Source organism: Onychomys torridus, chromosome 23 (genome assembly GCF_903995425.1).
Source record: "Onychomys torridus chromosome 23, mOncTor1.1, whole genome shotgun sequence".
Taxonomy (NCBI): Eukaryota; Metazoa; Chordata; class Mammalia; order Rodentia; family Cricetidae; genus Onychomys; species Onychomys torridus.
Genome location: NC_050465.1, coordinates 18,728,432 through 18,743,665, shown reverse-complemented (window position 1 = coordinate 18,743,665; position 15,234 = coordinate 18,728,432). Strand labels below are relative to the sequence as shown.

General features: G+C 39.7%; 1 protein-coding gene across 4 annotated transcripts in view; it reads right to left on the bottom strand.

Moving 5' to 3' along the window:
* The window catches only part of Fer (FER tyrosine kinase), a 329,360-nt gene that overhangs the window by 279,504 nt on the left and 34,622 nt on the right, over positions 1-15,234 (bottom strand). For 2 of the 4 annotated variants that reach the window (XM_036173166.1, XM_036173169.1), the window contains exon 2: positions 9,557-9,821. In XM_036173166.1, the coding sequence (XP_036029059.1) occupies positions 9,557-9,763 (207 nt within the window). In that variant the 5' untranslated portion in view covers positions 9,764-9,821. Of the gene's footprint in view, positions 1-9,556; positions 9,822-14,501; positions 14,529-14,577; positions 14,803-15,234 lie in introns of those variants that run through there. The other 2 variants (XM_036173167.1, XM_036173168.1) reach the window with 2 other exon arrangements.

Genomic DNA, 15,234 nt, shown 5'->3' with positions numbered 1-15,234 from the left:
TACAGGTACCCTGCATCTTCCAAATCTTTTATCTGCAAAATTTCTGCCCTATAATAAGAAAACTCCTCATAAATAGAACTTTGCATTTATTTCCCACTTTTAACGAAAATCTGGCTGTATCCCACACCATGGCCAAAGACCCGACATTACTAATAACTTCTTTCTACAAAAGGGGGAAAAAGTTCCTGCTCTTTGAACTGAAGCTCAGCCACCTGCCAAGACTCCATCTGTCAGATCCAGATTCTGTCTCCAGTGTCTACCACCAATCCCTCTACTTCTCCCCATTCCCACTGCATTCCTGTCATTGGAGCTGGAGTTACTGGTGGGGGTGAGCTACCTGAAGTGGATGCTGTTAGTCAAACGTGGGCTCCTGGAAGAGCAGTACATGAGCTTACCTGTTAGGCCATCTCCAACCCCCTTTAAAGTTTTTAAAATTATTTTTACATATGTGTATTTGTGCATATGTGCACATGAATGCAACTTCAACTTTATGAATTAGAAAACATTTGGTGCTAAAACTTTCCGAATCCTCAGCATAAAATAAAAAGTTCACAAAACCACTTCTTTGGTGAGGCATCGCCCATTGGAATTCCCAAGAGCAGAAGACAGACCTGAGAGTCTGTGTAGACTACACACACACACACACACACACACACACACACACACACACACACCTATACACATATTAACATGCACACATAATTTGTTTAACATGATAAAATGGGAGGATGTAAAAATCTTTTTTTTTAAGTCTACAATTAGAAAGCACAACAATAAGCCTGGGAGAGTGGATAGGTGTGTCTTCACCTGATGAGACAACAAACACAGAGCTGAGCAGCACACACTGCAAATGAACCACCAACCCAAAAGATCAGCTCAGAGTGTCGAGAGAACAAGGTTTGGGAGCCACATCACTTGAATCAGGTGGGAAACCAACATTTTAGAAGAGGAAGGAGATGGAAAGGTTAAGACATGGCTCATAAAGAAGCAAAACATGAACTACATGTTGACATTCGCTGTGAAGAGGAAGGGACCACTGTCAGGGACACAGGCTCAGGGCGCGGTAATGGGTCAGCATAAGCAAAGCACATGAGGTTCCCACGGGTGAGTGTCCTAACGAAGCCATCAGTGGTACCATGAGTCCATGCTAATTTTCAGATGGCCCACACTCCACATGCACATCTGTCATGAAGCCCAGCAGCGAGCACAGCATCAGCTTCTGCTTAAGGTGAGGTTGGGATGGTGATCATTTGGAGCTTTTGCTGAGTGCTACACTCCTATCTATGTGTCCTATACTCAGATGACCGTATAGAATTATTATCCTCCTGGTAATGTAAAGTGTTACACATACTAATCTGTGCTTTCTGAACCATTTTAAAACTAAAATACATCCCTTTTGACCATAGTATATAATCCTCTTAATGTGCTATTTAATTCAACTTCCTGGTATTATGTTGTGGAGTTTTACGGCTATGTTCATTTACCATCAAGGTAATACTTTCCTTATAGAATGAATTTGAACATGTTTCTTCCTCTAATTTCTTTTAACATGTGAAAGAAACTGACGCTAACTTTTCTATGAAATTTTGTGCAACTTACTAGGGAAGCCATGAGATCTAGGTTTCACCTTCTTGAAAGGTATTTGATCTTTGAATAAGTTTTTCTGCTTGCTATTGTTACATTCAGAAATTTTTCTTTGTAACTCAATCTTGATAGGTTGTATATATATTATTCTACACATATGGCATCAAGTTGTGTTGTTCTACACACTCTCAGATCTGTCTTCTAACCTTGAGAATTCTACTGGGCTCTGCCTCATTCTTTCAGTGTTACAAGGGTTTTATGAACTTGTTATTTTATGCTGAAAATTTGGATACTTAGCACCGAAGTTTTCAGATTCATAAAAGGTGAAGTTCTACTCATGCATATACACAAATATAAATAATTTAAAATAATTTTTAAAAATTTAAAGGGGGTGTTGGAAAGATGGTACAACAGTTAAGAACATGTACTGCTTTTCTAGGAGTCCCAAGTTCAAGTACCAGAACCCACATCAGGTAGCTTACAACCACCTGTAACTCCAGCACCAGGGGGATCCAATAGCCCTGGCCTCTGTAGGTATGGGCATTTACGTGCACAGATCAAAACACAGAGCACGTGTGTGTGCACACACACACAATTAAAAATAACTTAAATGTTTTTATATAAAAAGCTTGACGTTATTAAATGGTAAAGTATTTTGCACCCTGTACTTGACTGGAAGCACTGTGTTGATAACTGGTTTGTGACAACTGTGTACTCCGGTTATTAAGTTCTAAACTTCTCTATAACTCAGGGTTAGTCAATATAATACAATCTACATTATGCAGTTGAAAAGACAGGGATTAATTTGGGGGAAATGTTCAAGGTTTGGAAGGCTAAAAGCAGACAGGAGGTGCAAGGGTGCTAATGAGGAACGGGAGAAGGAGAGGAGGAAGGGAGAGAGACAGAGGGAAGGAAGTGCCCACATGACCTCCCTTGTCCACTTTAGCTTCAGGAGCTCCTGATCAAGGAAGAACAAATAACAGGAACACTACCTTAGGATGGACAATTGTGAGTCGGGGGTGAGGAAAACAGAATCTGAGGGGGAAGGGGAAGGAGGATGAGGAGTGGAGGCAGGGGCCATGTGGTGGTTTGAATGGAATTGGCCCCCATAAGCAAGCTCATAGGGAGTGGCACTATTAGGAGGTGTGGCCATGTTAGAGGAAGTGTGCCACTGTGGGAGTGGGCTTTGAGGTCTCCTATGCTCAAGCAACGCCTAGTTCACTTCACTTCCTGCTGCCTGTGGAACAGGATGTAGGACTCTCAGCTCCTTCTCCAGCACCATGCCTGCCTGCATGCCACCATGTCACACAATGAGGATAATGGACTAAACTTCTGAAATTGTAAGCCAGCCCAATTAAATGCTTTCCTTTATAAGAGTTGCCATGGTCATAGTGTCTCTTCACAGCAATAGAAACCCTAAGACAAAAGAGGGAAGGAGAGGGGAAGTGAAGAAAGGAAAGTTGTATCAAATAAATTGTTTTCTTCTCTCAAGTCCTGTGCAGCACACAACACAAAAAGAAAAAAGAAAAAGAAAAATGATGGTCTCCATTACATCTTTCTAACTTCACTCCTTTCAAAACCAACCTCTGTTGTCCAAATCTCAGCCCCTCAAACTGGGGATCATGGCCCCATATGGAGTACTGTAACTGAATGTGGGGTCTGTGCATGTGCGCACACATACATACATCCAAGTGAGGAAGTCCTTCTAGGTCAAGATCTGTGTCATTCTTGACATGACATCTTTGTTACAAAGCTACAGAGATGAAAATAGAAGAGACCTCTCACTATAATTTTGTTTTTAACTAACTAAAAGTAATGATAATCCTCTACAATCCCCATGAAAAAAGGAATTAAGAAACAAAACATCTTAGCTAATCAATCCAAATCCAACACTGAATAATTCAGAACAAGACCACGTTAACACAGAGATACAGATAGCACACTTTCCTGTGCCCCCGGGAAACAAAATACTGATCTGAGATTTTTTTGACATTATAACATTATCCAGAGTATGTAATAATAAGGTGAAAATACTCACATAGTACTACTTTTATCTGAAATCTGTGATTTTTAAATTTTTTTTGTAGTTTTATTCTATTGTTTTATAGTCAAAAACAGGATTTACCTAAAAATAAATGCTCCACTTTTAAGTCACAGCTTAAAAAATGATTTAGAAAATTTCCCTTTTCCCCAACTATCCAAAAGAAGTTAGTTGCATGTACTAAATACAACCCCAGCTGTGTAAAATAATCAATATAAATGATAAAAATGACAATTTTGTCCTTTGGAAATCAATAGAAGTCAACAGTATGAGTTATCCTGAAATGACAACATGATATTTAAAAATTAACAAAAGCTACACACAGGGAGAAAATGAACACCATTTAGGGCTGGAGTGAGGAACACTGGCTGCTCTTCCAGAGGACCAAGGTTCAATTCCCAGCACCCACATTATGGCTCATAACCATCTGTAATTCCAAGTCCAGGCAATCTCACACTACCTCCAGGTACTTCCAAGTACCTCCAAGTACCTCACACTGCCCACTTCTGGCCTCCATGGACACTGCACACACAAGGTGCAAAGACACACAGCTATAATACTCATGCACATGAAAAAAAATAATTTTTTAAGAAAATGTACACCTGTAAGAAAAGCACATGTCCTTTCTTGCCATCTACCTTTGAACTGGCAGATGTGGTGAGATGAATCAGTTTCCCAAAACAGGTAGTAATTTCAGTGTTCTGAGCTTATTATACCAAAAAGTATGTATTCCAAGACACTGAGTAAAGAAACAACTACTGGGCCTATAATTACAACGAGGCACTGAAAACAGTCAACAAGATGACTCAAGCTTGAAAAATACCTAAATAATAGCTGTCAGAAATAGCTTTCTGCTATAGATTATATCCTCCAAGTACTTGCTTACTTCCATCTCAAATTCAAAAATTCAACATTAAAATTCCATGAAGAATGCATAGTTTCTGCACTACACAATAACTCAAAATAAATGATTCTCTGAAGCAACAACAGTTTTTATTTAAGTTTGCCTGTTATATAAGGAAAAGACTGGAGTCTCTAAGTCCTCAGGGGATACAGCAAGCCAGAAAACAACTCATTAAATTTCCCTAAAACAGAGTTTTCAAAGACTCAACTCCAAGTACAAAGGAACCTTTAGATGTGCCCCACTCATAAAAACCTCTCTGCATTTTCTTTAAATTTTGGTTCCTTGCTCCAAATGGTCTCTAACTTGGCTGCCATCAAAAATAACTGAGACTTTTAAAAAATCAGTTTGGGGATTCTATGACCTGGTGCAGCCTGCTTCTGAGACAGAGCATGGGGTCAATACTTTAAACCTCCCTTAGTAATTCCACTGTACAAGTCCTGTTGAAAGTATTTGTGTCACTAACAATCCCTTCACTGTGTAAATGAGTCACTAAAAGTCATAGGGTTTATAGATGTGTTAGGAGGAGAACGTTGAAAACCATGATCGGGATGCATTTAAAAGTACAGCAACTTTGTACAACTTCACATACAGTAAGTGATTAAGAAGTACACTGCAATAAACATGGCACCTTATCTTGAAAAGACTAGAAATACACCTGTGAAAGTAGACGGGCTATACCCATGAGTCGTGGATGAGTTTGGCTCGTAATAAAAGAGTAAGCAACAGCAGCCAGCAAAGGACTGCAGTGCCTGACAGAAATGCCTGACAAAGCAACTTGGCTCAATGGGTACCATTCATGAATTAACATGGCGCTTCTTCCACATCCACACAGTCGGAGAACACACAGAAGGCTCAACTTGTTCCTTAACATAGCACTTGGGTTATAACAAATTCACATCTCAAGTCAAATGTCATAAGAACTACCTTCTGAGAAGTAGCTAATATAAATTATATAGCATTCCATATAGTTATTGTATATAATAAACATATTACATACACAATGCTTGTATCATGTGGCTACTAAGTATTAACTCTAGATCATCAAAAACATTCTTCAGTGTAGTATATGAGTACTGCTAATATTTTTATCTACTTTGTGTTTAAGAGGTTGTCAATATCTCCCTTCGAATGAATTCTGTTATTGAGTATTACCTATATCACTATAATGTATAGGAACAGTGTGCTTGGACCAACAAAACACAAAGTAAAAATGATCTTCCATACAGAGTGAGACAAAAGAAGGAAAATGGCTTCAGTAGCTGGAGAGATTGCTCAGTGGTTAAGACTCTTTGCTACTCTTGCCTAAGACCAAAGTTCGGTTCACAGACACCTCTAACTCCAGCTCCAAGGGACCTAACACCCTCTTCTGGACTCTAAGGGTACCTGTATACAATGGGTGTATGTACACACACACACACACACACACACACACACACACACACACAAAAAAAAAAAAAAAAAAAAAAAAAAAAAAAAAAAAAACGCATACATACACCCCACATATACATGCACATCAATTAAAAATAAACCTGTTTTTAAATAGTAAAATAGCCGTTAAACACATGGAAAAAGAAGTTAATTATGCTCACTTTTAGAGAAATACATGATAAACCCCTAGTGAATTTCATTTAGTATTATATTTCCTGTTTCATTGAAAAGACAAAAACTGAAATGACGAATTCCAGATTGAATTTTGTGTCAAGGTAAGAAAAGGTCATTACTGGGACAGTGGACAAGAGTTGGAGGCTGAGCACACAGACAGTTCAATAGGCCCAGTACTTATCTCACAGGCATGAAGACAACTGGAACTCAGATCCCCAGAACCCACCTACAAGCCAGGTAGGCAGCTACGGAGCCTGGCCTATAATGCCAGCACTGGGTAGAAACAGAACTTCTGAGGAAAGCTGGCTACTTAGCCTAGGTCGGGTGTCATATTTGTCACTGAAGGGGCTATGTGGAGGGTCAGAGAACAACCCGTAAGAGTTGGTTCTCTCCTTTCCACCTCACTGAGGCAGGCTCTCCTCGCTTCTGCCATGCTGCATACTCTAGACTCCTTGCCTCCCATCTCACTGTAGCTTACAGATGCTCACTTTCCATGTTCCGCTTTTCACTTGGCTTCCTGGGATTGAACTCAGGGTGTTAGACTGCACAGTAAGTGCTTTTAGCCACTGAGCCATCTCACCAAACCAAGAAATGTATTTTTAACAATATTTTAACAGTAACATGTACTATGACTAAACTATTATAATTTGACTCATTATATAGCAGATATATTCTTAGAAAACACATGCACAAATATTTTGGAATAAAGGAACATAATATATGTTTAACCACCTCATAAATTGTTACACTTCCTGCAACACTAGAGAAATGGGTATTAATTTATCCACTTAACCTAAAACAATAGCTTGACAAGAATATATAAAATTAACAGCACTCAAGAGACACTGGGCATCAGTAAATTAAACAACAATCCCTCGGAAACTATAAATCATGACCCAAGCCCTAACATAACTAAGGCTGACTTGGTTAAAAAAAAAGAGTCTAGGTCATAATTAAGCAAAACCCCAGTAACATCTAGCTAAGAAGAGTGATTTCAGCACACATACCCAGGGGACTAGCAGAACTCATGGTCCCCCTGGAGAAAGAACAGGGACGAAGCATTCATTATAAAAGGGAGGTGGACAGAGAAAATTCTGGAGACCTACAGAGACTCTTCTCCATACAGAGGTGAGTCCTGGACAGCTTGCATGTGTGAGGAAACCACTAAAGCCTAGGGAGCCAAAACGAGATTGCAAGAAGCCACCTGAGAACTCATGATAGTGCCCCAAAGTCAAATTGTACATTGTTATAATAACTAGGACTCTTTGGAGCATTAAGAATGATCTTGCAGGAGGACAGGGTAACCCATGGCTGATGTATAAAATTTAAAACACATAATAATAAAGAAAAAAATTATTTATAAAAAAAAAAGAATGATCTTGCTATATAGAGAAGATAAAGTGATCAGACATGAAATCAATCCTAGTTGGACCTAACAAATGCAAAAGCAAGAAGCAAGATGATTACACTGTCTGCAAGTGGTTCAGCTGTATCCCAAAGCAAAGCTCAAGAATATGTAGGACAACAAACACATCTAACAAGATACAAAGGAAAGTCCATGGTACCTGGAAGCAAATCACGGGTTATTAGACAGAGTGCAGGAAAGTGCCACTGACTAAGAAGAAAAGCTAAGCCAGAAAAGGCTGGGGACAGACAGCTTGGTGGCAGCATGCTCACCCAGCAGAGACAGAGCCCCAGCACCATGTGGGGGAGCCGAGAACAGGAAAAACACAAAAGCAGCACACATGATAGAAGAGCAGGATAACTAAACAGTTACCATGACTACATCAAGGAAACTAGAAGAAATAAACATATTGAGTAGAAACACGAAAAACACATAAAAGATTGACTGAACAAGATGTTCACGATTTACTCATTATTAACATGGGATCTACACATAATCATCAGAGAAATTAAAGCTATAATGAGAAATTACATTTGTCCTTTTAATTCACTGTGAGTTGAATTTTGTAACTGGTGACTGACAGACATTTACTTGCATTGTTCAGCACGTGGCTATGCAGTTTTTCCATAACTTTAGCTTAGGAGCCTGGTCTTTTTCTACAGTGTGTTCTTAGTATCTTAGCTGAGAATCACTGGGTCATGTATCATTCCCTTATCTTTTTGGTTTTACCAAAACTACCTCTTGCTTTCACCTCATGATTCTATGTTTTGCCACCTGGTTGAAGAAACTGTAGAGAATAAGCATAACTTATTAGCTTCCCAAGTACTGTCTACTACTGACTTCAAAAAGTTGAAAAACAGGTCTTAGGACTTTGAATGTTTTCATCAGCAAGAAATACATGATCAGGGAAACAAGGTTTTTAATTATATTGTTATTCTTTAAGGATGTCACACTGTGATCAGTTTCCACCCCCAGTCGACCTAATGACCCTCTCCAGTGTCAGCCCCTGCACACCCAGCTTGTTATTTTTAGCCAAAGCCCAATTTGTGTCACCCGACCACTCTAAGGAGTTGGACCACACAAGTAAAGAGAAGTGATTTGTCTAATCTATTGAAGTATTTTTAAACATTATACAATATAGAAATTTTCAAAACATGACTTGGTAATGCATGAATATTCATCCACTGAAAATAAATTTAAGGCTGGGCAGGGTGGGGCACACCTTTAATCTCAGAACTTGGGAGGCAGAGGCAGGCACATCTCTTGTAAGCAATACCTCTTAAGGCCAGCCTGGTCTACATAGTAAGTTTCAGGGCAGCCAGGCCTATGTATAGAGACCTTGCCTCAAAAAAAAAAAAAAAATAATAATAATAATAATAATAATAATAATAATTAATTTCTATCTAAGGAAAGAAAGGGGGTAAATAAATGAAAAAAATTAAAGGAAGATAGAACAAAGAGAAAGTGGACGTTAAAATACTAAATTGAACTATATTTAATAATGATATCAAATAACCACATTAAAACTTGAACTGAAAGCATATTGAAGTAAGCACATAAACATTTACAGGATCAGAAACTGAGGAGATACCTCAGTGAGTAAATGAGGTGGTTGGACAAGCTTGCACGTCTGAGTACAAATCCTTACACACCCACATAAAAAAGCCGGACATGAGCATGTGCCTGCAATCCCAGTGTTTTAAGGTAGAAATGGGTGGATCCCAGGAGCTGGCTGCCCAGACAGTCCCTAGCCTAAACAAGTCCCTAACTCAAGGGACTAAGGTGGAGAGCCACAGAAGACAGCCAACGTCCTCCTCTGACCTCCACACACTGCGCTCAGGTGTGTGCATTGCACATACACGTATCTCCACATACAAGCATACATCATATCTGGAATAGTGACAGGAGGCAGATAAAATTTACACCACTGCAGTTGACCCGCGTATGCTCATTCTATAGTGTGATCTATCTGCTGTAAGGACAACTATGATGCTATACAAACGAATGAAATCACTCTTACCTTGGACACATTACTGACGTAATTCACCTGCACGGTGCTTTCTTTATCAACTTGATTACAAAGATTCTGTAAATTGCATGCATATTCTTTATCGCTTTTTATTCTCAAGGCCATAAATTTCTTCACTGTTTCCAGTAACCGTAATTCCCAGTCCTGCAACTTTAACACAGCTTCCTGTGAGTTCCGCAGGTCACTCCCAAATCCCATTTTGTAAGGTAAGCTTGTCTTCTACACCGCACGAGTGAGCCTGCTAGTCAGCACATCTCTGTGGACAGAAACACAAGAGTCTCAATTAGAAGGAAACCAGTCCTCAGAGCAAAAGCATGGTCCACTGTCACAGCTTAGTGACAACTAGATGTCTGCTCCCAAAGACGAGGAAGAAACTGAGGACGCGCACTGTATTGCTGCTACACTGAAGGCTCTAGGTCCTATAATGACATCATAAAATAAAAGGCATTTAGGAAAGGGAGTTGGAGAGATGGTACACTGTTCTTCCAGAAGACCCGAGTTCAGTTCTCAACACTCATGAGGGGTGGCTCACAACAGCCCGTACTCCAACTCAGGGGATCTGACACCTCTGACTCCTCAGGTACCTGCACTCACATGCACACACCCACACATACAGACACATATACATAAAACCAATATTTAAAAAAAAAATCAGATTAGACAAGGAAGAAGTGAAGTTATTTCCATTTGTAGATGACACCACTTCACACACAGAAGATCCAAGAAAAGACTTAATGCGGGTATCAGAATGAGTATGGTAAGTTACCAAGCATGACTGACAGAAAAGAAATGTCCATGGACTCATGTGCCAAACGTCTCCTTCCCAGCTAAGGATGCTCTTCAAGCGGTGGAGGGAGCTCTAGATGGGGAGCCTCATTAGACAGAGTAGGTCACTAGAATGCGCTTTCAGAGATCACTTTCCAATTTCTGGTCTCCAGGTGAGCAGCTTCTACACACACACACCTGCTACCATGATATACTCCACACCAAAAGCTCAGAAACAAAGGAAACAAATAAAACTGTGAGCCAGAGTAAACCCTTCTTCCCTTATGTCTCACACATTTGATCATGCAACACAGTGCTCACTAACATATGCAGTGCAAGGTCAGGGTTAAAAAAAAAAAATCAATCTAATATCCACATATCAACAACACGCAACCCAAAAAGTTAAATTAATAATAAATTCCAAGCTGGGCCATAGTGGTGCACTCCTTTAATCCCAGCACTCGGGAGGCAGAGCCAGGCAGATCTCTGTGAATTCGAGGCCAGCCTGGTCTACAGAGCTAGTCCAGGACAGGTACCAAAACTACACACAGAAACCCTGTCTAGAAAAAAAAAAAAATCCAATGGTAGGCATGGTGGTGCATACCTTTAATTCCAGCACTCAGGAAACAGAGGCAGGTAGATCTCTGAGTTGGGGCCCAGCCTGGTCTACAGAGTGAATTCCAGGACAGCCAGGAATACACAGAGAAACTCTGTTTTGAAAAACTAGAGAGGGAATAAATCAATTCCATTTACAAAAACGTGAAAAAAAGAACAGGATACTTGGGAACAAGTCTTGTTTTAAATCCAAACTTGTGTTCTTCCAACTAAAAAGCTGAAATTATAAATGAGTTCCTGAAACATTCAAAGGAAAAGGAATTAATGTGTTAACAAAGCAAGAGATTCCGGTTTGAACTATACATTTGACATAATCTGTATTGAAAACATTTTGTAAGTGAAAGAAATCATGACACAAAAGACTAGATATTGTATAATTCTACTGATATGATGTGTAAAATAGGGCAATTAGAGATATAAAATAAATTTGTGGTTATCTAGGGCTAGTGAATTTGGAGAGAAACAGAATGATACCTGAGAGGTATTGGATTTCTCTCTGTGGTGAGGAAAGTGTTCTAAAATTGACTGGGATGGTAGCACAACTCTGTGAGTTGGTTAAAAGCAACTAAACTGCACAGGTCCATCAGATGAATTCTTAAATATATGAGTGTTATGTTTTAGATATGGTTTGATGTGTCCCTCAAGGCAGTATGTGTTGGCATTTAATCCCTAGGGAGAGGTACTAAGAAAGTAGAAATTTAATCCCACTGTGGTACTTAGCAGGAGGGCCTCTGGGAGATGATCAGGATAAACTAAGTTATTAGCATGGAGCCCCATGATTAAATCCTGGTAGCAATAGCTTTATAAGAGGGAGACAACCCAGAAATTACTCTGCCTGCCTGCCTGCCTTCTCCCTCTCCTTCTCTCACTTCTCCCTCTCCCTCTCCCTCTCCCTCTCCCTCTCCGTCTCCCTCCCTCCCTCTCCGTCTCCCTCCCTCCCTCTCCGTCTCCCTCCCTCCCTCTCCGTCTCCCTCCCTCCCTCCCTCCCTCTCTCTCTCTCTCTCTCTCTCTCTCTCTCTCTCTCTCTCTCTCTCTCTCTCACACACACACACATACACACACACCCTTACTCCTTGAAATGGTCTGAACTTGGGTCTCTGGCAGTAAGACCATCCCCAGATGTGACTCATTGACCTTGAACCTCCAACTCTAAGTCCGAATGAACCTGTCTTATTTATAAACTCACGCTGTCCACGTTACAATGTTATGGGCGACAGAAAGTGGACAAGAACTCAAACAGTAACTCAAACAGTTATTTCAAAATCACTAAGACATAACAAGATCACATACAGGCCAGCTATCATAAACTTCCCCAAGATATCCTCCTTGTTTACTATAAATCCTGAAAACTACTGCATGATTTATTTTGCCCTCCTGTTTGTCTTTCCAGCAGTGACCTTCACAGCAGGCGGAAGAGCTGTGAAACATGCCTTCCATTTCCAGCTCTGGACCATCCAGGCTAGAAGTCAAGTATTTCACTGTTGTGGTAGTGGCTCTTTGCTTGTTCTTTTGTAGGGTGCTGGAAATCGAAACCCAGGCCTTCTCACATGTGCTAGGCCAATGTTCGCTACACTGAGCTATAGTCCGAACCCTACAAATCTGTTTCCAGTTAAGGACACTGACATCATTCAAGCTACACAGATACAAAAAGAGGTTTCTCTCTCAAACTTCATCTGAAGACATGTCAAAAATATTGTTCTCCAAGTACAGAATAAATTACAATTGTTCCCCAACTGAAAAATGTTCAATTGTATGAACTATAAAGTAATTAGAAAAAATATAAAAATTATTTATGAGTTGTAAGAAACTCCTTGTTAAATTTCCAGAGCAGCAACTAAGACTGAGTGGCCCTTAGCTGAGTCATAACTACAGAGGGACCAGCTTACTCACCTGAGTGTCAAACGGTCATGCCAGGCTTTTGGTCCCAGACATCAGCTTTAAAAAAATGACATTGGGCCTGGGTGTAGCTCAGTGGTACAGCATTTTCTAGTATGCAGAAGCCCATGCATGGCTTAATCCCCGGGGCCACATGGAAAAGACAATCATTTGTGGGGCACAAAAATGGACAATGATGTTTTGTTGTTGCTATTTTTACCGGCAGCTGGTGGAAGCATACTTCTCACCCCATGTTCAGCCAAAGAATAAATATTTTTGAAGGAAGAAATGTTGAGAATATTTTAATTTCTAAAAAATAACAACAGAAAAAAAAAAAAACCCTAAATCCTAAATCTAAGATTGTGGTTCATTTTAGTCCAAACATGGCATAAATACCATCTCTGCTTCTAAATACATCTTGATAAGCTTTTTTTTTTATTTCTGCTTCAAAAAATTGTGTAGAGCTCAGGGGAAAAAAGAGAAACAGATCCTAGCAAAATATTGGAAATTTCCAGCCTGTCCTAAGAGCTTATTTATGTCTATTAATATTCTACTAGGTCGAAATATATATGTACCTCTCTTTAGGAAAAAAATGGAATAAGAATATTTTTTAAAGTAAGGGAACTCCATAATAAATTAACCGTCTAATTGTTGGACTATATGACATGGCAAATTCTTAAGGATTTATCAGATCGATAGACTACATAAAACAAGGGTAAGGCAACTCCATAATACATTGTGTCTAACCGCTGGACTGTTCGATATGACTAACTAATGGACGATACAATACATATAACTACCCTATTCATGACAAATCAGATATATGTAAGACTAGTGTTTGCAATAACACCAAACTACAGTATCCAAAATATTCACCTGCAGGCAGTGGTTAAACAGAGTGCAAACCAGCCCATGTTTCACCTTTTCTACCTGGAATAGTCAAGTCAAGCAGGAGGAATGGGCTGGAGAGACCCAGTTATAGCAAGCAATCCATTCAGGAATGTGGGTACATTTTTATGAAAATGTCTCTTACATTATAAAGACTGAAACTTTTGCTGGGCCTCACAGCCAAGCTCATAATAAATATTCACTGAGCTCACACAGACTTCACCTGATAACCTACTGTGTATTCAGCCTGTTTGTTTAACCTGCGTTTGAGAGAATCATGAAACATTGCTTGTCTTGGATTTCCTATGTAATCAGTTTTTACAACCTAACCTAATGCATAGCTGTAATCTTAAATCATGTATTCTTCCATGACCCTCACTCAGATCAATACATGTGTGTGTGTGTGTGTGTGTGTGTGTGTGTGTGTGTGCGCTAAGGCAATCATTTGCTGAAAGTAGCCCATAGGATCCACCATAAATGTTGGGAGCAACATATGGATAGCTTGATAACTATGTGCTTACAATAACACTTGTTATCTGGCTCAGCTGGGGTCAGTAACTTAATCCCTTGTAAAACTGTTAGGGATTTCTGTAAAGTATCCCTCCTTCCTTCCCCACGTGATGCTTCCTGTGCTGTTCAATAAATACAGAGCAAAGCTCTTCTTAGGAGCGGGACAGAAACAAATATCAAACACAAACTATAGACAGATGAAGACACAGAGAGAGGAGTGGAAAATTCAAAGTTGGGTTCACTCCTGGGTCAAATTGGGGAATTACTGAGTTTTCTTCCTTACCATGACATCAACACGTTCGGTGCCTCTGAGGATGTCATTAATGTCTGACTGACACACAGGAACTTTCTGTACTCACAGATCTGAGGGACTCCTTCCTCATTCGGAGACACCAGATCAGGCAAGCAGACAAGAAGGAAGAAGCCAGTTTTTGCACAAAGAGCAATCCAAGAACCCGCATGTCTTCCTCATCCTGAAGACATCAGGCAAGCAGAATGTGGTAAGAAAATCCCAGCACATCCTTCCCCTCCAACAGACATCTATGACTTGATCTAAGAAAGAATGCTCTGTCTTCTCAGGTAGCCTAAGTAGGAACCACAGGGAGACCAGGAGTTATCAAATAAATCAAGAATACCAAAACAACAGTGCAAAAAAATTAAACTATCACTGGAACAGTATCCCATAAAAGCAGACTGAGATCTACATGCTAAAAAAACTAAACGAGGTAACTACTTATGAAAATAAGAGATTAAAGTGGTCCCCAAGTCTAACATAACACATAAATTATATAGGGTTCAATCAGCAAATACATCAAGAAAATCATAATTTTAATGGGAAAACATAATTAATACTAGTACCAAAATGAATTGGGCACACCAGCCTAACAAAGTAAGGATTTTAAAGCAGCCATAGTAAAACACTTCAGTGATGAAATATAAACTCTCCTGAAACAACTGTAAAAATGCAAGACTTGAGCAAGTAAGACAAGCTGTAAGAATAATCAGAAATTACAGAA